At 40.8% G+C, this 27,665-nt stretch overlaps 1 protein-coding gene across 1 annotated transcript in view; it reads right to left on the bottom strand.

Annotated features, from left to right (window-relative positions):
• Positions 1–27,665, bottom strand: part of LOC117369783 (ephrin type-B receptor 1-like) — a 169,018-nt gene that overhangs the window by 14,191 nt on the left and 127,162 nt on the right. Inside the window, exons 14-17 of the mRNA XM_033965119.2 lie at positions 15,967–16,214; positions 10,000–10,067; positions 8,242–8,389; positions 4,117–4,266 (exon numbers count right to left, since the gene is read on the bottom strand). Of these exons, the coding sequence (XP_033821010.2) occupies positions 4,117–4,266; positions 8,242–8,389; positions 10,000–10,067; positions 15,967–16,214 (614 nt within the window). The remainder of the gene's footprint in view (positions 1–4,116; positions 4,267–8,241; positions 8,390–9,999; positions 10,068–15,966; positions 16,215–27,665) is intronic.

The following is a 27,665-nucleotide window of genomic DNA, read 5'->3' as shown; positions in this document are numbered from 1 at the left end:
GTTTCATTCACACATGTTTTAGCAATATATTGTTAGTGTGTCTACATCTCCAAAAGCTCAGAATACTCTGTTCCACCTTGTGATGTCAAGAAGTGGTAGTTTTCAAGCTAACAGCTATTTTTTTACCATTAGTTCAGCAGAGATTGGCAGTTCTAGGGCTGAAATGATCCAAATGATTTTAGTGAAGAGTTTAAAAACATAGCAGAGCACTTCCTGTATTACCACTTGATGACATCACAAGGTGGAACAGAGTAATATGGACCCTTTAACGAGGGGCACAGTTTGGTCAACACAGAATAATTACTGGACTAATTAAAGAGCCTTATTGTAAAAGCATTCACACAAAAGTAGACTTTGTGATATCGCAAATTTTAAAAGGATTTTGCGGGATGAGAACCATAAAGAAGCAATTGCAAGAGACAAACTATTTCCTCAACACAGACATCTTTGCACGAGAACCATGCGGAAACAACTACCAGTGACCAGCTCAGGTAGTTTCATTGTCAAGGTTAAAAAGAGGGAAGGGATAAGGTACAAATCATCTTTTCTTTTGTAAGATTAATCAATTTGTACATGGTCCCTGACAAATAAAGAAAGAAAGACTAAACTGGTGATAAACAAGGCTACTTCGGGATGCAACCACAACCACACTAAAGTAAAGTAGACTGGAACCCAAACCAAAGTTCCACCACAACCTCAATTCTACACAGCAGAAGACAAGTTATTGAAAAGTTCCACAGTTGTTTCGTATATGGTAAGAAAACCATACAGGAATTGCAGCATCCACAGCCACCTGTATATTTTGCATTTCAGAGAGAGACAGAGAGTCAGAGTCCGATAAAGCTGAAACATTGTCCATTCTCCCGTCTCTCTGTGGGCTCTAGTGCAGCAGGAAGTGTCTCCCAGCTGCAGGGGCTGAGTGACCCCTGGGAACCCCCCCTCAAGGACCCCTCCAGGACAGTCACGGCCCCATTGGCTCCCAAACAAACACCAACGTTATTGTCCCATAGTGAACGCTGACAGGAGACAGTGTTATTATCTGTGGAAATCAAAAGAATACGCAGTGTATTCGATCTATACAACAACGAAGTAATAAAACTCAGAGTGAAAAAGCCTGAGCTGAGTCTTTTATTATATTATTTACAAGCGGAGGGACAGAAAATAGTACTTTTTTCCATTCTTTAACTCCATTGACATCAACTGAGACGCTGGAGTTGAGATGGGTTAAGTGTCTTGCCCAAGGTCACAAAGGCAGTATTTAACATTTCAGTTAATCTGTGCTTAAATGGGAATTTACCAATACATTAATATAACTACTACAAAAACATCCCAAAACGTCCATCCACCCATTTTCTTCCACTTATCTGGCAATCCAAAACATGCAACATCTCAATAAGACACAGATCGTTCACCAACCAGAGCCAACTGTAAAATTATGGCGTTTGTTTATCTACACGTCAGATCTACTACCTCTCAAACTTTTTCACTATATCAGTGAAACTAAAGTTAACTTTTTATATTTTGTCAAAATGAGAACATCTGTTTTTGCAAATGTAATGTTGCCATAGTTATAGCTGCAAATGAGCCTGACACAACTGAAAATGGGGTTTTAAAAATAAAATCAAACTGCAGCTGCCGGAGAGGTTTTGGTGGATCATCCTCGCAACCAAATTCATTTTTAAGTTGGAGCTTAAGCTTGTAAAAATTCCCGGAGTCCTCTGTGTCAAAGCCCATAGATATATGTTGAGACTTCAGACAGTGGGATTTACAGACTCGCTGCTTTGAAGTGGGTTTAGCGCAGAGCCAAATGTAATCTGAGCATCACATTTGTCTGAGAATAAAACACTCAAATAAAAAAAATCCCATCGAAGGACCTCCCTTTTCATGTCTCGCTCTATTCTCTCCACAGCGGAAGGCAAAGTATTTTCATCAAAGTACCAGACACAGATCAATATCAGGGCGTCAGCTCTGTCATTAAAGCCTTCAAGCCTTCAGTCCAGTGCTGTCATTGTGCTCTTAAGCAAGGCACTCGGGCAGCCTCTCTCCTGTCAGTCTGCTCCAGGGCAGCTGCAGAAACATGTACTGTATTTTCTGGACTATAAGTCGCTCCAGCCAAAAATTGCATAATAGTGAAGAAAAACACATTTAAAAGTCGCACTGGACTATAAGTCGCATTTTTTGGGGCAATTTCTTTTTCAAAATCCGAGACCAAGAACAGACATTTTACCCTTATAGGCAAATTATAACAATAATAACAGAGAACAACAGGCTGAATATCATTACAGCACGCTAATGTAACACATTTATGTTTATTCATCTACATGAAGCATCGACAGAACTGAACACGTGTCTGGTCTGTTAATGTAAGATATTAACAGTTAATCAGAAAAATAAAGCATAAAAAACAAGCTAACAAGTTTACTCTGGATCTCACTCCAAATCACAAAATCCACTGAATCCTTGGTGTCGCTTCTGAACAACTTCGCCAACTCCGGAGGAAGATGAAGTGTCACATCTGAGTATAAGTCGCACCCCCGGCCAAACTATGAAAAAAAAGTCTGATTTATAGTCCGGAAAATACAATCAAATACTAGCTAACTAAAATGTATTCTTTAAGCCTATAACGTGCAGGGCAAATGGGAGCTTTTTTACTGTAGAAATATTGTTCTGAAAAATGAGATTCTTTAGGTTAGTGGAGTGGATTTTTTGGCAGTTACCATGGTGACACAATCTGAAAAATAAAAAATAAAATAAAATTACAAAATGGATTTAAACAGCACATCTTCTGGAGCCTGTGATAAATCCGAGCATTCATGGTCCTGTTTAGGAGTTTTGAACAAAAAGGTGAAAGTGACTAACTGAAAAACTGTTGGCTAATGGTAGCTAGCTTGTGACTGTAATTTTATGTATAAAGGACTTGCTTAAGAGCACAAATCAGCTCACCTCTTGTAGTTCCAACTAAATCAGCTTTTTTTGGTCAGATTGTGATAAAACAAAGCTCAGATTAAAGCCTAACAGAGCCTCAGACAGAGCAATGCCTACAGTTAGCATTACACCACCAGGGAATGTTGATGATATGTTGTGGGTAGAGATAGGGGGTGAGTGGAAACACAGATTTTCTGAACACTCAAGCCTCAAATGCAGGACAATACAGGATTACTCAAACATGAATCAATCTGTGTCCAACCAAGCAAATAATGAGGGAACACCATTAGAACAAAGACAATTTTACATATGTCCCGTGTAAACAACGTAATGTATTTTATCGGTAAGGTCAAGCTAATGTACTGCCTATTGATTCGTATGACACACATTTTGTACGCCTGTATGACCTTTGACCTCTAGAAGTAATTGTAGTTCTGTCGTCTTCAAAGTCAAACATTCCTCGAAGAAAAAAGCAGCAGGAAAGAGTGCGTTTCCTCTTTCTGATTTGTGACCGAACAAACATTTTCGGCGACGTTTAAACCGATGTGCGTATGTGTGTGTGTGTGTGTGTGTGTGTGTGTTCCCCGACATGCAGACCCCCCACAGTGACTGCCAGGAAGGGAAGCAAACACCCGCCGCCCCTCACCGCACAGGCAGACATCAGACAGAGCCTCCAGGGGCCAGGGCGGAGTAAACGTGCACCATCTTTTACTGTTGTCAAAGAACACAAGAGGAAAACGCACCATCTCGGAAACATTTGGGACAGTCTGACGTCTCTCAGTCATTCCAGGAACATCTTACAATTTGTTGGCTGAAGTTTGCACCGAAAGTTTCTATATTTCAATGTATGGAAATATTCTACTTGCCCCAACCACTTAAAGGGCCCAGATTTCCATTTTCTGATCTATGTTCTAATGTTGTTTCCTCGTCACAAACAGACCTGGAGTTGTGTTTTGTTTCATTCAGGTGTATGGAGTTTAAAAACACAGTGGAACACTTCCTGTATTACCATATGACATCATAAGGTGGAGTGTTTTCAGTTTGAGAGAAGAATGAAACAAAACACAACTCCAAGTCTGTATGTGATGAGGAAACGACATTAGAACACAGATCAGGAAACAGTGTAATACAGAAAATGACGGTCACAAGGTTAATACGCTGACATCAGGTTGAGTGACATTTGCGACTTACATCCTGGTTACTCATGTCCCAGTACGGCCTCTCCCCGTAGGACATGACCTCCCACGTGACGATGCCGTAGCTCCAAACGTCTGAGGCCGAGGTGAACTTCCTGTACGCGATGGCCTCCGGAGCTGTCCATCTGACCGGGATTTTACCGCCCTGCAAGCAAGAAAGATCATAAATGAGAACAGATTAAACACTCACCTGCCTACAGCGAGCATGCAGGTCAGAGCCAGGTCAAAAGCTATCTATCAGCCACACAGCATCATAAAAGAAGAGATAATTTATAATATTGTAGGTGGAGGGGTACTGCTTTAAACACTAATACTTGTACATGACAGGGATTAAAGTTATTTTGCTTAAAACCAGCTCACCTGTTGTAGTTCAAGCTAAATCAGTTCTTTAGGTATCGCAAAGCTCAGATTAAAGTCTTGCAAAGCCTTAGACAGAGCAGTGCCTAGGATTAGCATCACACCCCAGGGAACCTTGATGACAGAGACCCCCCATTTCTTTATAGTTCTACACGACATGTGTCAAACTCAAGGCCCACAAGCCAAATGTGGCTCACCATGTCATTTTATGTGGCCCACAACAAGGTCAATTAAAAGGTATCACTTTCTTAAAATGTCAGTTTATCAAGAGATAGCAAGTTATACTGACATATTTTTACATATATCGAAATACATATGCAATATTTGTAAATTGAATCAGTAATAAATACAAAAAGTTTTCGAACAAGTTAAAAAAGTAGTTACATTTATTTTACATTACATCTGGCCCTTTGAGAGCGACCATTTTCCTGATGTGGCCCTTGGTGAAAATGTGTTTGATGCCCCTGTTCTACACATATGACGCAGAAGCTCAGCCAGAATCTTGTTTGTTGTTTTAATAAGAGCAGTGTGCGGAGTGCCTACAGCTAGCATACAGTGTCATAAAAGCAGAGATAATTTATAATGTTGTGGGTGGAAGGATATTGCTTTAAACACTAATACTTGTACATGACAGGGATTAAAGTTAGGGGGATAGAAAGAAGAGGAAGCAGATGTTTTATAGTTGAGAAAATAGATAGCATACGGCACCACAGCTGTCCTCCGACTCGCTAATAAAGACACAGAGGCAGTTTAAAGAGAAGGCACGATTGAAAGAGGAGAGAGTGCTTGGGCAAGGACATGATCATGTTTGGACCTAATGGCGGGATTTGCTAGGATATGTTAGCGGATATGCTCTTAATGTAAAACCACGCCTAAACTGTATGCCTGTAATCTTTATCAATAATAGGAGAGACTGCACGGTAATGGGGTCGTTAGGATCATGGATATTTAAACATATGCTAGTGATGATTGATTAAATGAATGCTAAAAGTCTATACTATGCTAAAAGTATTCACGTTAATATAGAGTTGCTGTTGCATAAATTGTCAATGTTATCAGCTTCAACATAGCACAACCACTACGGCATACGGTCAGTGCTACGCCATAGACTGTATATATAAATGGACATAGCTAATCTGCTAGCCGCTGCGTTCCAAATAGGAAGTGAGCATGGGTGATTTTCATGTTTGTTTTTGTGTGTAGGCAGCACGATGGCTGAGTGGCAACACTCATGCCTCACAGCAAGAAGGTTTGGTTCGATCCCCGGGTCGCCCAGGCCTTTCTGTGTGGAGTTTTTCATGTTTCTCCCTGTGTCTGGATGGGTTTCCTCTGGGTACTCCGGTTTCCCCCATCAACCAAAACATGAACGCCCTTCGAGACAACTGTTGTTGTGATTTTGGGCGTTACAAAAATAAAATGAATTGAATTGAATTGAACTTCTGGTTCCATCGACTCTGGCTCCAATTCACTTTCTGTTGAAAAACTGTGGCTCCTCTCTCTGTAACTGTTGCCGTCAGACTCGCCATTTCGGTCTTAAAATGTTCGTTTTAACCCGCTCTACATAATGTTGGTGTTTTTATTCCGCTATTGTGTCTCTAAATCAAGATATGTTGGGTCGTGTACCAATAGTCTCATTCCGGATTGGCTCTTTGGTTGCTATGATACTCATGATCAGAATTCCAAATATGTAACTCTACTCTGAATCCGCTGCTATTCCTGCTAGCCTCGATGAGCTTCATTTGACCAGAGCTGAACGCTCTGGGTGACGTCACACTCACTTAGTCCACATCTTTATACAGTTTACACTCACCTAAAAGATTATTAGGAACACCTGTTCAATTTCTCCTTAATGCAATTATCTAACCAATCACATGGCAGTTGCTTCAATGCATTTAGGGGTGTGGTCCTGGTCAAGACAATCTCCTGAACTCCAAACTGAATGTCAGAATGGGAAAGAAAGGTGATTTAAGCAATTTTGAGCGTGGCATGGTTGTTGGTGCCAGACGGGCCGGTCTGAGTATTTCACAATCTGCTCAGTTACTGGGATTTTCACGCACAACCATTTCTAGGGTTTACAAAGAATGGTGTGAAAAGGGAAAAACTTCCAGTATGCGGCAGTCCTGTGGGTGAAAATGCCTTGTTGATGCTAGAGGTCAGAGGAGAATGGGCCGAATGATTCAAGCTGATAGAAGAGCAACGTTGACTGAAATAACAACCGTTACAACCGAGGAATGCAGCAAAGCATTTGTGAAGCCACAACACGCACAACCTTGAGGCGGATGGGCTACAACAGCAGAAGACCCCACCGGGTACCACTCATCTCCACTACAGGAAAAAGAGGCGACAATTTGCACGAGCTCACCAAAATTGGACAGTTGAAGACTGGAAAAATGTTGCCTGGTCTGATGAGTCTCGATTTCTGTTGAGACATTCAAATGGTAGAGTCAGAATTTGGCGTAAACAGAATGAGAACATGGATCCATCATGCCTTGTTACCACTGTGCAGGCTGGTGGTGGTAGTGTAACGGTGTGGGAGATGTTTTCTTGGCACACTTTAGGTCCCTTAGTGCCAATTGGGCATCGTTTAAATGCCACGGGCTACCTGAACATTGTTTCTGACCATGTCCATCCCTTCATGACCACCATGTACCCATCCTCTGATGGCTACTTCCAGCAGGATAATGCACCATGTCATAAAGCTCGAATCATTTCAAATTGGTTTCTTGAACATGACAATGAGTTCACTGTACTACAATGGCCCCCACAGTCACCAGATCTCAACCCGATAGAGCATCTTTGGGATGTGGTGGAACGGGAGCTTCGTGCCCTGGATGTGCATCCCACAAATCTCCATCAACTGCGAGATGCTCCTATCAATATGGGCCAACATTTCTAAAGAATGCTTTCAGCACTTTGTTGAATCAATGCCACGTAGAATTAAGGCAGTTCTGAAGGCGAAAGGGGGTCAAACACCGTATTAGTATGATGTTCCTAATAATCCTTCAGGTGAGTGTATATGCTACACTAAATATACTCTTCAAATCAAAACAGATTTAAAGATCCAAACTGAAATGTAAATGCTGATCAGTGATATTATTAAAGATGCACGATGTAACTTTTCGAATGTCCGTCACCTGCTCATCTCATAAAATTGTTATTACTTTGCCTGAAATGTTCCACAGTATAATATAAACTTACCTATCGTTCATTTATACAATTACAGGTGTTTTTATGGCCAAAAATGACTTGATCTCTAGGTTTTATGCGGTTTTATTTTGTGAAACATATATAATTCTGAATTCTTCACATAAAAACGTAGCTCCCCTTTTAATATGTCAAAGATTTACATTTGTGCCCCAAAAACATATCTGTTTTGTTCTGTTCTAAACCTCAAAAGTCATGCTAGCACACATAAAAACCCAGTATATATCTCTAACAGTGCCGTTCAGACCCAGATGAATAGAGTTTTCATTATAGTTTTTCCTAAGAGTCCAACGCCGCCGCCGCCGCCGCCTCATTTGGAGCTCCAGACTGCACCATTTCATTCAAGTCCATCTTTTGTGTCCTCAACTGTCCAACAGGCCCTTTGTTAAACTAACAGCTGTGTTCTTGTATAATGAATATTTATGACACTATCCACCCTTTTCCCATTATTAAAATCGCCATGGCAACCAATATGCAACCTATCATCATTAGGCCGACGCTGCCACTGCCGGTCCACTTGAAAACTCACTCGCGTGTGTGTATGTGTGTGTGTACTGACCAGCGAGCTCGTATACGTGGGGTCGGACGTGTCTTCTTCCAGATAGCGGGATAAGCCGAAATCGGAAACTTTGCACACCAGGTTGCTGTTGACCAGGATGTTACGAGCAGCCAGGTCGCGGTGGACGTAACTCATCTCCGCCAGGTACCTGCAACAACAACAACAACAACAAGATTTACAATGAGAGCGTGTGCGTTATCAGCGGGTGAAAGGAGCAATAGGAGTTTGTGTGTTATCGCGGTCTGCTCCCTGGGTAAAATGGAAAGGGATTAAATGCTTGTGTTCTGCTACATGAATGTGTGTTATCTTGGGTTGTTACTTGCAACAAAATAGAGATAATAACAGCCGGATGTGTTGTGGCATTGTGGGATAGCGGAGGTGAGCTGTGCGAGAAAGACTTGGATGTGTGATGTATGGTAAACGGTCACATTTTTATATAGCGCTTTTCCACCTTCAAGGTTCAGAGCGCTTTAGATCAAGAAAAACTTACCCATTCACACACACATTCATACACAAGTGTACACAGACAGTGGGGGTGAAGGGGTTAAGTGCCTTGCCCAAGGACACAATGGCAGCGTTCATCTGTGGGAGCTGGAATCGCACTGTCAAACCTGTGGGTCAGTGGATCTGATTGCTCTACCAGTGATGTTTATGTCGAGAGTGGGATTCGAATCACCAAACTTCAGATCAGAGGACGACTACTCTACAAACTGAGCCACTGTTGCTCACTGTTGTTTGCAAGTTTTCTCCCTGACAAAACCCACAATGTCGATGAAACGTTCTGCACCGACAAAGGCACCTACAAAGGTTTGAACTTTGAGAGTGTTTAAACAAGAGAGAAATGTGAGAAAATGTTAATGTCTGTCTGAGAAAAGTGTATAAAGTAAAGCTGACTACTTTGCGGGTGTCGCCTATTGTGGGTTATTTTTGGAACGTAACCCCCGCGATAAACGAGGGACCACTGTATTTTAAAATGTTTTCTCAGTTGTCACCTTTTGTTGCTTCCTATTAAGATATTTTATAATTCTCTCTTACAACTATTAAAGCAGAACCTTGTGACTTTCTGACGGTGGCACATCACCTGAATGTTTCCATTGAAATAGAAAGGGAAAAAAAGACATACTTCAGAACAGTCCCCATGGAGATAGATGAGTTTAATGCCATGCCAAGGTGGCTTTACGTTCTATTCAAAAGTTGTGTTTTGTTTCGTTTGAGTGACACTTTATTATTAGTCTGTCTACATCTCCAAACCTCAAAACGTTCTATTCCACCTTGTGATGAAGTGGTAGTTTTCAAGTTAACAGCCACTTTTACCTTCAGTTTAGTAGAAATTGACAATTCTAGGGCTAAAATTATCCAAATGATTCTAGTGAAGGTGTGTGGAGTTTAAAAACACAGTGGAGCACTTCCTGTATTACCACATGATGACATCACAAGGTGGAACAGAGTGTTTTCAGTCTGAGAGAAGAACCGTAATATATTCAGGGTTTGTGCGTTAAACATGTGCGAATGAAACACAACACAACCCCAGGTCTGTTTGTGACGAGGAAACAACATTAGAACATAGATCAGGAAATAGCATAATATGGGCCCTTAAACAAATGCATCAACAATTTAATTTAAAATCACACTGGACACTTCACACAGCTATTTCCACTCACACAACCAACTTCACACATTTCACATTCGTTACAATACATAGATTAAACCAAAATCCCCCTCCCGTTGATAGAAAGGGGATTATAAAACGGCGCGTACCTCATTCCTGAAGCGATGCCCCTCAGCATACCAACGAGCTGGATCACAGGGAACTGCCCATCATTCTGCTGTAGACGCACAAACCATGAACACATTATTATTACACGCACATATCAGACATTTTCACCTTGGTTATGTAGAGATGCCGGGGCAGAAACATCAAGTCATTGGTAGATTTTGCACAACGGCGACTGCAGAGTGGCTCTATTTGCATTAGCGATGACTCACTTGTACCGTATGGCGTCCTGGTTTTGTCAGGGTGTGGTTTATGAACAAGAAACGCGCACGGAAATTAAACCGGAGGTACGCCTTTAACGACTGAGAAAGTATTTAAACACACGATCAGGCAAAAACATATCCAAAATGAAACATGCTTTGATTGTAGTATCATTTTGGGTTATAAATTAAAGTGGCGGTACGGCTTTATCCAACTGGGAAAGTATTTAAACACATAATGAGGGAGGTAGGATAGGTCTGGACACACGTTTCAATGTTGTTACTTCTTTATTTCCATGATTATTTCCATTGTAGTCATCAAAACTATGAATGGCACATGACGCAATCCAAAAATGAACTCAAAATAACTCTGAACTTGTTTTAGATTTTTAAAAATAGGCTTTACTCTTTGCTTTGAACCCTGAGGCACAGCTGTGAAGTGAAAACCATTTCAGGAGACTTCATGAATCAGCACACAGTCTGATCATGCACTGACTTTACAATATAATAAATAGGGTTTTTCATTTTCATTTTTATTTTACTCATTTACGATCTGTTATCATGTTTCCTCATTAAAAACAGACCTGGAGTTGTGCTTTGTTTCATTCACACATGTTTAATGCACAAACCCTGCATATTTAGACTTCTTCTCAAACTGAAAACACTCTGTTTCACCTTGTGATGTCATCATGTGGTAATACAGGAAGTGCTCCACTGTGTTTTTAAACTCCATACACCTTTACTAGAATCATTTCAATAATTTCAGACCTGGAATTGTCCATCTCTACTGAACTAAATGTAAAAAAAGGTAGATGTTAACGTGAAAACTCCCACTCCATGACATCACAAGGTGGAACGGAGCATTTTGAGCTTTGGAGATATAGCCAGAATAATGATAAAGGATTACTCAAACATGTGTGAATGAAACAAAACACGACTCCAGATATGTTTTTAAGGAGATAACAGCATTATAACTTTACGGAAAACTCAAGTTAATTTTGCGTAATATATGCCCTTTAAATACACTTAAAATCTGTTTGAAATATCGTACCTGTCTATTTTAGCCACATACATTTGTACAGGTCTATTGTTTACTAGGAAAATGTATTAAATGTGAGATAATGGTGTTATATTCTCGGTGAATTGGTGACTCATGATTGGACAATACAAATTATCGTGAGAGTAAATGCGTTAAGTGTCACTTGTTATGAGCTAATGGAGCTAATGGAGCTAATGGAGCTGTGTGCATCAAAAGCCCATAACTGCTGCTCATAGATAAGGACACATGTACAAGTATTTATAGAAAAAAGACTACAGATAATCCTTTTATTCACAGGGGATATGGGTTTGTGTGAAAAGATGGTTGAGCGAGACTTAAACCAGAAATGCTGTGGTTTAAACAAATGCTCAACTCAGTTAAGCTGTGTTCAAACTGACACAAGACAACAGGACTAAACTGGGACCAGAACAGGACCAAACCAAGTCTCCAACCTCTATCACTATCTCTACCACGGGGCGACAGTGGCTCAGTGGTTAGAGTGTTGGTCCCCCAACCCGAAGGTTGGAGGATCGAGTCCCGCTTGGACCAAGTTCTGTCGTTGTGTCCTTAGGCAAGACACTTCACCCACATTGCCTAATATGAAAGTGGTGTGTGCGTGAATGATAGGTGGTGGTCGGGGGGGCCGATGGCGCAGATTGGCAGCCTCGCTTCCGTCAGTCTCCCCAGGGCAGCTGTGGCTACAATAGTAGCTTACCATCACCAAGTATTATTATTATTATTACCACTACCACTCCTAACACAACTACTACCAACACTACCACCACTACCACCACTAACACTACTACAATAAGAGAAACCGTCTTGACATCACCGTAACATCTGATTTATAATTTAAAGTTTTGTGGAATTGAAAACAAAACAGTAACCAAACAAAATATTACTCGAGCAGAAGTAAACATATGCAGTTAGAAAAGTACTCCTAATGTAACCGAGTACTACCCGTCAGGCCCGTCAACAGAAATTTGGGGTCCTGGGGCAGAAAAAAATCACATGGGCCCCCCTTTTTATGGGCCCCTAAGACCCTGGGGCCCGGACAACAGATCCTTTTTGTCCCCTGTGACAACTCCCCTGGTACCCACAAATGAACACAGCCTTAGACAGAATGACATAATACTATGTACTGAACAAGAATACAAGAATATAGTGATTGGTTTCCTTGCTTTAATAAACCATTTGAAGTACCACTACTACCACTACCGCTACTACTACAACCACTACTACCCCTACTACCAATACCATTACTACCACTACCACTACTACTACAACCACTACTACCCCTACTACCAATACCATTACTACCACTACCACTACTACTACTACACTTTTACTACTACTACTACTACCATTATTACCACTACCACCATTACTACTACCACTACCGCGACTACTACTACCACCCCTACTACCAATACTACTACTACTACCACCATTATTACCACTACCACCATTACTACCACTACCGTGACTACTACTACCACCCCTACTACCAATACCATTACTACCACTACTACTACCATTATTACCACTACCACCATTACTACCATTACTACTACTACCACTACTACCACTAGCACTACTGCCATTATTACCAATACCACTACTACTACTGCCATTATTACTACTACCACCATTACTACCATTATTACTGGCACTACCACTACAACTACTACCACTACTGGCACTACCACTACCACCATTACTACTACTACTACTACTAATACCACTACTATCACTACTACTACCACTAATACAACTACTACTAATACTACCATTACTACCACTGTTACAACTACCACCACTACCTCTGAAGCCTTAGACATAATGACATAATACTACGTACTGAAGCTATAAGAATACAGAGTGATCTGTTTGCTAGCTTCAATAAACCATTTAACCTCTGTTTATTTCTCTATCACACAGTCTCCTCTTGAATTATTGATTACAAAACTTCTAATGCTACTTTTTCACCTTCAGACTCTGTTCCAAACCACAGCTCAACCCGCTGACGAGGTTGGCAAAGCGTGTGCCCATCGCCTGTCCCTTTGAAGCCCGCGTCCTAATCCTCTGCAGGCTAAAGCTTCTCCCAAGTCCCCACAAACGCTCTCATCGATCGAGAGGGAGCGCGGGGCCCTGTCGTCGCCCGGATCGATCGCCGTGTTGTTATGTTTACGTGCAGATGAGTCAGCAGAGGAAGATTTTTAGAGTTAAAACAGGGTCCTGCTGTGAGAACCGACATCAAACAGTTCGGCTGTTTTTAGAGGCGCCCGGAAAAGGAGGTCATGATCAAAGAGGCAGACGGAGCGATAGACACGAGGCGGAGGGGAAGGGGCGAGGACGGCGCTATGCTAACTTCTGCAACACTACTTTCCTACTGTGAACTGCACCGTTTGCTACAGAATACGAGATACCTGCATTAAAATGGGGCCAACCAGAGTACTGCATTCTGAATACTGGGAATACTTTTATACCAACATTACTACATTATATTATAGAGTAAAAAAGCATGGTATATACTTACAGCTTTGTTTTTGTGGCCTTGTTTGTTATGCAGTAAGTTATGTGTAAGTTATGAAAATACGGCACATATACATAAGCCTGTCTCAATAACACTTTTTGAAGTTCGATATATCTCTGATATATCTCTGAAGAACTAATTTATGCCACTGACACAAAAATCCAAGAGCAGGTTCATACACAAAAACTATTCCAAATCTACAATATTGTTAAAAATCATTAGCTGCAATAAATAAACAGCAGAATGAAACACTTGTCGTTAGTTTGCATCTGTAATGAGTCAGACAAGCTTAAATCAGACCATAAAGCAAGAAAATAACCACAAACCACAAATCCAGTAAATGTATACATGATAAATACTGACCCCAAAAAACATTGTTCCAGCCTTATATACCTAACGATAAGTGGATATAGGCAGTATTATCGTGACATTTACACACTGCAAGAGCTGTGTTTTCTTTATCCTCACTAATACTGTGCACTTCTAGTACCACCATTTATTAATTTCAATTTCAAAAGTAACTGTACTCTAAATACCACTAAATGAAAGCGTAACTGTACCAGAATACTCAAAATCAGAATATATATATTTTCGGTACATGTAATAAGTTACGTCCCAGCGTTGAGTCTTTAGAATAATAAACTGTGCAGATTATGGTTGTAACATTAATCACAACAGAATTGACATTGCAATTTGAATAGAATTAGCAATCTACTGTGTGTCAGATGCCCTCCCTGTGTGTCCATGTGGGCTTATTCTGCATAAAAAACTGCTAACCGTGTAGTTTAAATCTGTACAAACAAATTCTGAAATACAATTTTTGTATTAGTTCTAAAAAACCTAAAAATATGTTTTTTTTCTCCCCAAGTCATGCTGCTCTAGTTAATAGTCTTCACTCATCCGTAAAACAGGTTATGAAAAGTGATGTGACATTCGTGAACGAGTCGACTCTTCCGAACGGTTCCTTAATGCGAACAGTTGGAGTTGGGACTCATTTTTTAAAAGAACTGAATCTTTTTATTTCTAATTTCATGCATTTTTACACAGATTAACACTGAACCAACACAAGGATTAGCTCAGAAGCAAAGCAAGCAACACACAAGTTTGAACCATTTTAACACATCTGAGCCTTGGTCATTTCTGTCTCTGATTAGTTTGTTACATGAGTTCTCACACTGGCTTCTGTCATATACATAAATACAGAAAGAGCCAGACTTTTGAACGGCTCCAAAAGATTCAGATCCCAAAAAAGAGCCAAAAATCTGATCACTAGTTCTGAAAAATGTCCCATTGCCCAGACTTTCCGAAGCTTTTTGACCCAATACTGCAAGACGGGCAATTAGAGACATTACAATATTAATACCATCTCATGTTTTACTTTGAAATTGAAAGTATAATTAGCATATTTCTGGGTGTGAGCGCTCTGTTAGTCCTGAGTTATTGGCTGACAGGGTGCAGACAGTGTCGGGCTGCGGAGCTGGTTCAGGGATATAGTGAAATACAGCCTCATTTCTCCACATAACAAACTTTCACATCACTGTAAATGAGGCAGACAAAGTACTTTCCCCCAAGCTCTGTGTGTACTAATCAATACTACAACGAATATGAAACTAGATACTACTTTGAATAAGAATCGATAATGGAAAAAAAATCACAAAAGTAAGATCAAATGGAATAGTTTTAGAACATTTTTGTCCGATGGAGGTTAACAGTGATTGGCCTCTGGTTCTGGAAGTAAATTTCTCAATCATTTTTCCGATAGACTTTCGGAAAAAAATGTATATAAAAAGTTTGCAGGCTCAGGGTTAATCAGATACATGGTAATGACCACAAGACCCATCATTTTATTTACAATCTGGTTCTGAATCTTCATAAATTGCAAAGTTTTAAAGCATTTTGCCAAATCTTACGTTTTAAATGTTCTTTTTGGACTTAAAACAACCGTGTTATGGATTTTAGTTAGCACGTAGCTGGTAATGGGGGGTTATGGAGGAGCTATGGGGATGCATTGGTCATTCTAGGAGAGGCTTGTGCCCCCTCAAGTCCCCCCTTCCTGGCACCACCACTATTTTTGAACTTTTAAAAGTCTATGGGAAAAATTATCGGAAAATTTCAGGGCGGGCAGTCCCTCATCACATGGTAATTCAAATGTACATGTTAAACCCTAAGTCCTTACCCTAAGAAAAGAATCCAGTGCCCCATTCTCCATGAACTCCGTGATGATCATGGTCGGCCGGCTCTTGGTGACCACGCCCTCCAGCCTGATAATGTTGGGTTGGTCAAACTGGCCCATGATTGACGCTTCGGACAGGAAGTCCCGCCTCTGCCTCTCTGAGTATCCCACCTTCAACGTTTTAATGGCCACAGGAAGCTCCTTTTTCCCCACGGGCTTCAGTCTTCCTTTGTAAACTTCTCCAAATTCACCTGGACGAGAGCAAGAGACAAAAAACACAGCTCAACCAAAAGGCATCATACAGCAAATGGCGAAATCGTAAAAAATTGGTTAACTGATTTAAAGGTCCTATATTACGTAAAATTGAGCTTTAAACCATGTTATACCTCCTCAAAAACATACCTGGAGTTGTGTTTTGTTTCATTAAATAACACTTTATTATTAGTCTGTTACATCTCCAAAGCTCAAAATCCTCTGATCCACCTTGTGATGTCATGAAGTGGTAGTTTTCAAGTTAACAGCTACATTTTACCTTTAGTTCAGTACAGATTGCCAGTTCAAGGGCTGAAATGATCCAAATGATTCTAGTGAAGGTGTATGGAGTTTAAAAACATAGTGGAGCACTTCCTGTATTACCAGATGACATCACAAGGTGGAACAGAGTGTTTTCTGTTTGAGAGAAGAACTATATGCAGGATTTGTGTGTTTAACGTATGAACGGAGAACCACTCACCCATTCACACACACATTCATACACCAGTGACAATGTGGGTTAAGTGTTTTGTCCAAGGACACAACAGCAGCATTCATCTGTGGGAGCTGGAATCACACCGTCAACCTTCGAATGAGTGGACCAACACTCTATCAACTGAGCTACCATTCACCATTATAGCCCCTCTCAGGTTTTGTTTACAGTGTCCTCTGTGTTTGATTCCTCCTCTGATGGATTACCCCGAGAAGCGCATGGTCGGTTAGTACAAAACAAAGGTAAACAAAAAAAATAGGGTGAGGACTGAAAAATATTGCAGACTTTTACCGGATCAAATTGCAAAACACGAGCACATTTGATCAGACGGGAGATGAGTTTCATTGAGTCGTAGTGAGCGACCGCTGACATTTTACAGATAATTTAACATAACAATCAAAATCAAAGTTTCACTCTATTGTAAATTTTGCAAATAGCAGCTCCCAAACAGCATTTTGCAGAGGGTCCTCCTGACAAAATGTATTACTATCTTACAGGGGCGGTGTCAGGGAAAGGCTTGAGGGGGCCCTAGCCTCCCATAGAATGGTCCCCCAGAGCTTCCCCAAAGATCTTTGCCCAATCTTGACTAAAAATGTGCAAAATGAGACTCCCATAAAAGAATAATTCCATATCAGCTTTTATAAATCACTACAGGGGCTGTCTACATTTAAACTAGTTTAAAACAGAAAAGCAAACATGGTTGGAGGTGCGGGGTACGCTCCATTGTTAAAAGGCTCTAAATTAATTTGTTAAGTGAGCCCCCATTGACGACCTTAGCCCCCCTTAGGCCCTCCAACCAAAAATGTCTTGTACCGTTCCTGCTGTTTTATAATGAAGGCAAAACAATTGGATAATAGCAGTTGTTTGTAGAGCTGTTCTCTGCATTGGTCAATAAAAGTAAAAACTGATTTACCCAACAAACATTTAAAGAGGTGGTATTAGCCAAAATTAATTTATTGGAGCTTTCTCCCATGTTATAATGTCATTCTCTCATCATCATCAGCTGCCATTCATGCATGTTTGAGTGATTTAGCAATCTCTCCCAGGCCTTATTTGAACCTTCTTTACGGTCAGCTGTAAGATTCTGTACAAGGCTCCGCCCACAAGCCCACGTCACACATGCTCCCATACAACAATTATCCATAAATATACAAAAACATGATACAAAACTGTACACTACAATGTCACAAACCTGATTCAATGTGCAGTAGTTTCATTAACGCTGACGGTAATGTGGTAGAGCTATGAAGGAGGAGGGGCTTTTGGAGTGGAGCAGTCCCTGTATTACCACATGATGACATCACAAGGTGGAACAGAGTGTTTTCAGTTTGAGACAAGAACTCAGCCTAAAAATGTAGGGGGATTTGTGTGTTAAACAAGTGTGAATGAAACAAAACAACTCCAGGTCTGTTTGTGATGAGGAAACATAACATAGATCAAAAATGAGCGCAGATGGGTGGTCATAATGTTATGCTTGGTCCATGTTTATGTCAGCTAGCGAACAAAGCTATGATCCTCTGTATAACTCATTATCTAGCTCAAGCTCTTCTATATTGTGAAATAGCTTGCCCCTATAGATTCAGACCAGGCCCAAACTCCCATTCATATTAAACCTCTTCCATCCATCAAATAAAACAGCATATTGTTCAACCCGTGGAGGCAGCTCTAGTTAAACACTCCATCTGACCTGTCCTCACCTCCGCTCCAACTGCCACGCTCAAAGGTCAGGATCTAGTCCAAGGCCGGTGTGGTGCCATATTTTTATAGGTAAAAAACAACATCTTCAGTAAGTGCTTCGGAAGGGGCAGAGTTGAGGGAAGATAACACGATAAAAGTGACAGTGGCTGTTCCACTGTGGGCTGCTTGGCTTTTCGCACCATGCCTCAGCTGTCGGGAGGTTAGAATAGGAGAGGTCAGCGAGCGGGGCAGACAAAAAGATTGTTCTGAGTACAAACAGTTCACACAGGTTCAGTCACAGGCTCAGCACTGGAGCGTTTCATCTGCCACAGAGACCGGGGCACGAGTGGCATCTTAAAATGTGGAAATGACAAAACAACATCGACTGGATACGTTTTAAAACAGACTTATTGTGCATGTGTCGCTTTATAGTTATAATCTTTTGTGGATCATTCTGTTATAATTTGCACATTTTAAATCACAATATTCATCTAAAATGACTTAATAAAAGAAACAAATCCACTCATTTCCACGTTAGAAAATTGTGGTGCCCAATGGGAGCTGATGTCGCCGTAAAATCCATCACAACAAAGGGTCAGCCCATCACATTAGTGGGTAGCAGATTTTTTTTTCATTTGTACCAAAATAACTACATGACGCGGCCGAATCCTGCACGAATTACTCCAAATACAACTTCGAGAGGTTAAGTGAGAAGGAAACAACTATAACATGATTAAAACCTGTGAAAAGTCCATTTTGAGTGGAGTTTGGACTGCCAACACTGAACAAATGGAAGCAACAGAGACTTAAATGCTTGAGTTGCAATTAATTAGCAAAACATGTAAAACTTGATTTTGATTTTAAGATAAGAGCTCAATACTACTTGCTTTGCCATTAATGTTCTAAAGTACGACTGGGCGATATGGGATTTTATATATATTGAATGCGATCGTCTTCCATCTTATTGAAAACATAAACAGGTGACTTCAGGCATAAAGAGCAGGCTGCCAGGATCACTAAAGTTTTTATTTGTTCTTCATTCTGGAGATTGGCTCACACTGACACGTAATACTGGACATATTTTCACGTGAGATAAATTCTCAGCTACGTTTCAAAATGCTCCTGGGTCTATAATTCTCAGGCTATAAAAACAACCGTGCTACCACCAATTAAACTCCTCAACAGTAGAGATGGGCAATATATCGGTACCAGTATTGATATCCTCTGATGCCGATTCTCGATACTGATATTTGATATGGATATTTTTTGACGCTGCCCTTTTTGAACTGAATGAGTCAAATTGAAATATGGCTGTACATGACACACACATTTAACAAGTTATTTTAAATCTCTCTAAAATATAGTTTGTTATTATTTTTATAATAGTGAAAAGTTTATATGTGATCATTACTTTAAGACCTATGGACACTATGGACTTTAAGACGCTATAGACCTTGACACGCAATGGAATTCAAGACGCTATGGACCTTAAGAAGCTGTAGACTTTAAGACGCCATGGCCTTTAAGATGCTTTTGACCTTAAGATGCGTTTGACCTCAAGACGCTATGGACTTTAAGACACTATAGACCTTGACACGCAATGGACTTCAAGACGCTATGGACTTTAAGACGCTATGGACTTTAAGACGCTATGGACTTTAAGACGCTATGGACTTTAGGACGCTATGGACTTTAAGATGCTTTTGACCTTAAGATGCTATGGACTTTAAGACGCTATGGACTTTAAGACGCTATGGACTTTAGGACGCTATGGACTTTAAGATGCTTTTGACCTTAAGATGCTATGGACTTTAAGATGCTATGGACTTTAAGAAGCTGTAGACTTTAAGACGCCATGGCCTTTAAGATGCTTTTGACCTTAAGATGCGTTTGACCTTAAGACGCTATGGACTTTAAGACGCTATGGACTTTAAGACACTATAGACCTTGACACGCAATGGACTTCAAGACGCTATGGACTTTAGGACGCTATGGACTTTAGGACGCTATGGACTTTAGGACGCTATGGACTTTAGGACGCTATGGACTTTAAGATGCTTTTGACCTTAAGATGCTATGGACTTTAAGACGCTATGGACTTTAAGAAGCTGTAGACTTTAAGATGCCATGGCCTTTAAGATGCTTTTGACCTTAAGACACTATGGACCTTAAGATGCGTTTGACCTTAAGACGCTATGGACTTTAAGACACTATAGACCTTGACACGCAATGGACTTCAAGACGCTATGGACTTTAAGACGCTATGGACTTTAAGACGCTATGGACTTTAAGACGCTATGGACTTTAAGACGCTATGGACTTTAGGACGCTATGGACTTTAGGACGCTATGGACTTTAGGACGCTTTTGACCTTAAGATGCTATGGACTTTAAGACGCTATGGACTTTAAAAGGCCCGTTCCTACTTGTCAGGCCATGCTCCTACACACCTTGTTTTGAATCCGCTCTGATGTTCCCTGCTAGTTTAACCTGCATTGTAAATGAACTTTGTCTCACCCCTACATGTTGAAGCCAGTTAACGCACAGGAAGAGTCTGACTTCTGAAGACGCCTTTTGTCACATAATTGGAGCTGGATGGTACTTGGGGGGAACATGAAAATGGAATATCACTTCAAAATAAAAGTCCTCATTGCGCAGATAAAAATCAGCTTGTGAATAATGCATGAGTGATGGGAATAGGGTGACAGGCGGTGTCGGCCTGTCTCGCTGTGATCTCTGCTCCACTTCTGCTCTGCTCATTAAAACTATCTACTGTCACCAGCTCCTCAAGGGGAGAGGATGCACCACGAGCAAACTGCAAGAAGTGATTGTGTAAGCGAGAGAGAGAGGGAGGGGGCAGAGGAGTTAAGAAAATGAAGTGCTGTCGTCAAAAAATGGCAAACACGTGGATTGTAAAGGAGGGGTCCTGTTAGAAGACTTTAGCCTGGATTGTTACGCATTGTTATAGTAGTTAATAGTTATAATCTACAACACCCGCGGATCATTATGTTCAGACATTTTAAATCCCAATATTCATCTATAACGACTTAATAAAAGAAACAATTTCCACGTTAGAAAACTGCTGTGCCCAGTGGGAGCTGACATTACCGTAAACGTCATCACAACAAAGCGCCCCCCGATGGATAGCAGCACATCATGTTAGCGAGTAGCGGATTTTGTGAGTTGTACCAAAATGACGACGCAACGCTGCTGAATCCTACGAGTATCAGTGAAGAAAATAAAATTGGAGAACGACGTAAGTACAAAGCAATGGGCGTGTGCCGGTGGAGGTGAAAACGGGGGTTGATCCGCAAAATGGTGTCTTGACAATAACTGATTAAAGATTTCTCAGAACATGAATCACTCCAAAAACAACTTCAGAGGGTCAATAAGAAGCAAACAACTAGAGCATGGTTAAAAGCTCTGAAAAGTCCATTTTACAGAATAGGTCAGACTTTATGCACAACGATGTTCAGCTCTAGAGAACACTATTTTTACACCGCTCCAGTTTTGAGTGTCTGAAAATAACTCACAAATGCAATAATATTTTGCTGTTTTTCTTACATAATCTGCATCAGCTCAGGCTCAGGTGAAGCTGTTATTCAATGATCCAGTTGTTTTCAATACAGTTTAAATTGGTTTAATTTTATATAGTGTTTTAAAAACTTCAAAACTTTCTTCAGGATAAAATATTCACTCCCTACAGTCGCTTTGGGGCTAACACACACACAACACATATACACACACACCACAAACACCACACAAACATACACACACACAACACACACCACACACACTTGATTTGGGGCTAACTGACAAACACACATACACCGCACACACACAGACACACATACGCACACACTACACATGCACACACCACACGTACACATGTATACACCACACACACGCAAGGACACGCACACACCCTACACACGCACACAAAACACACACTCACTTTTGGGGCTAACTGACAAACACACATCACATACACACGCACACAGAGGCACACACACACGCACACACAGACACACACAGACACTCGTTTTGGGGCTAACTGACAAACACACACAGACATTTTACATGAAGTGCCTTGCCCATCGACACAAAATGGGGATCAAACTGTCAACCATCCAGATAGTGGGTGAGCGTGTCTACAAGCTGAGCTATTTCCACTCATTTTTACAAGTCTTCCTTTTGGGATGGCAGAGTTCTATAGGTAATAATTTGGTTGATTTGGATTCACTGATGGCGCAAATGATTTTAAATAGAAACTAAAATCCCGGTGAGCTGGACTTTTATTCTTATGTAAATCATATCTAAAAAGTGACACACATATAGACAACTAGCTGTCTTCTTAAACCGCGCATGTTACGTAATTTTCAGATCTATGTTTTAATGTTTACTCATCACAAACAGACTTGGAGTTGTGTTTTGTTTCATTCGCACATGTTTAACACACAAACCCTGCATATTTCTCTCAAACTGAAAACACTCGACCTTGTGATGTCATCATGTGGTAATACAGGAAAAGCTCGACTGTGGTTTTAAACTCCATACACCTTCACAAGTATCATTTGGATGACTGTAGCTCAGGAATTGTGAATTGCTACTGAACAAAATGTAAAAGGAGCTGTTAACTTGAAAACTACTACTACACAATTCTACATAAAGAATTACTCAAACATGTGTGAATGAAACAAAACACAACTCCAGGTATGTTCTTGGGGAGCTAAGAACATTCCAACACATCTTAAAGCTCACAGGAGTCCATTTTGTGTAATATAGGACCTTTAAGTCTCCCTGTATTGACAGAACATACTCGCTGCAGACTGCACATCCACATATCGTTTTCACTCACCTCTCTTGAACTCTACTGTTGACAAGGTTTCTCATTTTACGCAGGTGAACAGGGCAAAGCATTTCACAGTAAATAAATACAGACTTAGATCTTGGTATTGCTGCAAGCCTCTATAGACGAGGTTAGATTGAAGGCCCCCGTGGCGTTGTAAAGTGGTCTGCTGCCTCTTGAGATGACTCGTATTGACACATTAAGGCTGTGTCCGATGTTCACACTATTCCCTACAGGGGGTGCTATTTAGGGGTCACGCCATTTTTAGTGGTGTCCGAATGTCCAGTTGGTGAGAAAGTAGTGCACCCAAAATTTCACACAATGCACCTTGAAAAGTAGTGGACATCAGTGGGCAATATAGACCACAATGCATTGCAAGAGTTGGAAAAACAACAACAGAGATAGATGTTTAACTGGACACAACATGACTGAATGAAGCAGATAGAAGCGCTGGTTTATCTCACTGTTGATCCTGATTATGAATAAGGCTGTGTCTGAATGTCTCCCCCAGCCCGTAACCCTGCATTCACTACACAGCCCCCCACTCTTTCTCTATAGACTCATTCACAGAGAGATTCGGACACGCAGCTCACTACAGTCGGGTCATTTGACTCTGGGTCTGGGTGAAAAAATGTCTAAAGGCTAAACTCTGATAAAACTTGATTTGTGTCATAAATAATAATCAGATTGGACTGGTACAAGCCTTTATGGACGAATAATAATCAGACATGTTTTTATCAAGCTCGATCTCACTCTAAACGGGTTGGATTATTAATTTTTTTACCTGGATGTGGAAATTATCCCTCTGTTAACAGCTCAAGTTAAGGTAAGCTGCTAACGCTAGCAGGTTTACACTATAACGGTTTATTTAAGAGTGTTTTATTCATAATCAGGTTCAAAGGTGTGATAAACCAGTGCTTCTATCTGCTGTCGCTGTGCTGTTTCTCCAACTCTCGCAGTGCATTGTGGTCTATTTTGACTGGTCTAGTGATCGCTGATGTCCCCTACTTTTCAAGGAGCATTGTGGGAAATTTTGAGTGCAGTACTTTTTCACCAACTGGACATTCAGACACCACTAAAAATGGCGTGACCCCTAAATAGCGGCGCCCCGTGGACATTTGGACACAGTCTAAAACTCTTACTATGCTCAAGTCGTTTGATACGTCTCTTTATATCACTTAAAGGTCATTTAATTTTTATCTTGTTCAGTGTCCTTGGGTGTTTTGAAAGGCGCTTATAAATAAAATGCATTATTATTATTATTATTATTATTATTATGTAACTTTCCTGGTGGGGGGTACAGCACCTGCTTGTCTCCATGGAGATGTTATTGGTTTGCCTTGAATGTTCCAACAGCATTAAACTCATCTGTCTTGCATTTTTTTCAAATCTTTTTTTTTATTGCTCAAAAAATCCCTGAGAGCGGGGTTGCCTCTCCACAGATCTGATATGTAACTTGGTCTGGTGCCATCACTGCTATACTGTGTAACATTCAAGGCAAAACAATAACATCTCTATGGAAACTGTGCCAGACTATCTATTTGGAAAGTTATGTAATGAGCACGAAACACTGTCTTATCATAAGGAATTTGAATTAGTCTTCGTCATTTCAGTTGAATGGAGCGTAATGTGAATGTACCCAGAAAGCCTTGTGTTGTGTGATCACAGAGGGAGACGGAGGACGGCGAGGTATTTTTATTAGCTCCTTGGGGTGCACCTTTCTTTTATCTTCAATCTGTGGATCTTTGTGAGGAGAAAGATAGACTCCAAAACAAACAAACTCCAGAGGGGATGGATCACAGAGAGGTGCAGGTAACAGTCAGAACGAAAGCTAATTTAAACAGGAAAATCAGACGGAGCAGACACTAAAGAGGTGCGTTTAGGATCTGTCGGAGAAAATGAGCGAGCCAAACGTTTAGCGCATTCGTACTTTTTTTCTTCCGGCTAAATGGTCCAATTTTTACATAGCGTGTTACCAAATTTCCAGCGCTTTACATGAAGGAACCACTCACCCATTCACACAATGGCTAATGGCTCTGACCGCTCAACCACTGATGTTTAGGTCAAGAGTGGGATTTGAACCACCAACCTTCCGATCAGAGGGCAAACACTCTGCCAACTGAGGCACTGTTGTTGTCGGCTGCAGTGGTTTCCTTAAAATTCTTTGTCCAATCTTAAGAAACCAAAGTACATAGACTGATATTATTCCTTTGCCTTGGGTGTTCCACAGTATGTCATTAAACACGGAAAAAAAACAACACCACCAGGCCAAATTACAGGTTAGATCTGTGGAGAGGCAAGCCCGCAAGTGATAAGAATGCATCTTGAATGGCAATGCTTCTTTAGCAATAAAAACATGTGTAACCGGGATGAGGGGCCCTTTTTACTGTCACACACCTGGGATACTGTCCTGAAGAAGTCGGACGGCAGATGGCACTGTCATCCTACCTCCACCGGTAAGAAGACAGCACCGAAACCTGTTTAAATCAGCTGACTGGACACGTCACAGTAACATCACGTGACCACTCCGAGGAAGAGCGTTAGTGAGCAGTCCAAACTGTGAGATGAAAACAAACTAAACCTTGGTCTGAGCTATTGATTGATAGACTGATTTGACTTTTTTTTATATATTGTTTTGGTTGAATATAGCATTTTCAAACCAACAAAAGATAACAAAGCGATCTAAATATGTTATGTGTTAGCAATGAAAACCCCACAGTAGTAAAGTAAAATATCCCCTTTAAGATCCAAAAACTATATCAGTTTGTTTTAGACTCACCCTTCACTTCTTGCTGCATTACAAACAGATAAGTTCATATTTGGCACTTTCTTCTCATATCCCTGATCCCTCTTTGGCCACCTCAGGCTCAGGTGATGGAGCCCTCCTCTGAGTAGAATAAAGCCAGGAGCAGAGGATTATGGGAAGCCTCTGAGAGTGGCAGTGCAGACAGAGCCCGCGGCACTGGGCCACAGCGGTCAGCTTGAGATTCTGAACTGCAGAGCACGCAGCTGCCTGAACATTTGGCTGTAGTTGGTTTGGGTAAAAAAATGTTTATTGTGTCATCGAATGTAGAGTGCTTCATCTGATCCTGTGGCACATTTATTCACACGAGACAAAATATATCCAAAACCTGTTCCATAATGAATGTAAACAAGGCATGAGTTAGTTTAAACCATAGATTGTGTAAAGAAGTGGACTAAGAGAACGTCAAACGAAGCTCATCGAGGCTAACCGTTATAGAGGGTAATTTGGAGTTGCATATTAGCAATACCGACCATGAGTATCATAGCAACCAAAGAGCCAATCAGGAGCGAGGCTGTTGAAGGTAACGCCCCTTTCCTCCCACACCACTGGTTTAACACAGAGCAGGCGCTTAGTAACGCTGTCAATCAAACCTGTTGCTAACGCTAGTGGGAGCACCCTCATGGAAAGAAGCCACCTGATTTGTCTGTTATTAATGTTCATATTTTGATTTACGGACAAAATTGTGAAATAAAAACACCAGGATCATGTAGAGCGGGTTAATATGAACATTTTAAGACCAAAATGGCAAGTCTGACAGCAGCAGTTACAGAGAGAGGAGACATAGTTTTTCAATAGAAAGTGAATTGGAGCCAGAGTCAATGGAGCCGGAAGCGCGCCCATGCTTATTTCATATTTGGAACGCGGCGGCTAGCAGGTTAGCTATGTCCATTTATATATACAGTCTATGGATTAAACTCTAATCTATAGCTGCCTCAAGTTCAGATGGGCAGGACTGACAAGTGGAATGACAAGTGGAATAACCAATCAGTGAAGAGCACGCCTGTCTGGTGTCTAACCCCCTAACCTCTGACCTCTAAATATTTATTCATTTTAGCGTGACTCGCCAAAAACCTCATAACTGGACAGGAAGTAGTAGCGCTAACAGTTGTTGTGCACAGAGCCAAATGGTTGTTCTCAAACTTAAAGAAGCAGCAGTATCAGCCGTGGCTCCAGACTGTTGTTACTTTAGCTAGAAAGTATGAGAAGTGGTTTTGCCAGGCTACGAAAAACGTGGTATTGTCAAAGAATCAAAAATGATGAATGGCCAAAGTTGTCTGTGTCTGGAGACCTTGAATTCAATGTGTTCGTGAATTTGATGCATCATAAACAAGAGCTATTCATTTTAAAGTTGGCATTTATAGTTTAAAGGTTGCATTGAAATATAGTTTTGAGTTGGCTCGGAAAATTAGTTTTGCCTTTAGGTGAAAAACATGAATTTCTAAAGTTCACAAGACATTAACAAGACATGAATAATGGATTACACATAACTGAATGAAATAAAACTGGGGCTCTATTAAAGTATAGTTTTACAGTCAGTTCAACACAGAGGTGAGTACTGTTACTTAAAAATAGATCAAACAGCAGAAATACAAAGAACACTTATAAGGTTAAGTATCCATTCTATTC

Source organism: Periophthalmus magnuspinnatus, chromosome 4 (genome assembly GCF_009829125.3).
Source record: "Periophthalmus magnuspinnatus isolate fPerMag1 chromosome 4, fPerMag1.2.pri, whole genome shotgun sequence".
NCBI lineage: Eukaryota > Metazoa > Chordata > Actinopteri > Gobiiformes > Gobiidae > Periophthalmus > Periophthalmus magnuspinnatus.
This window is presented reverse-complemented; position numbering and strand designations above follow the sequence as displayed.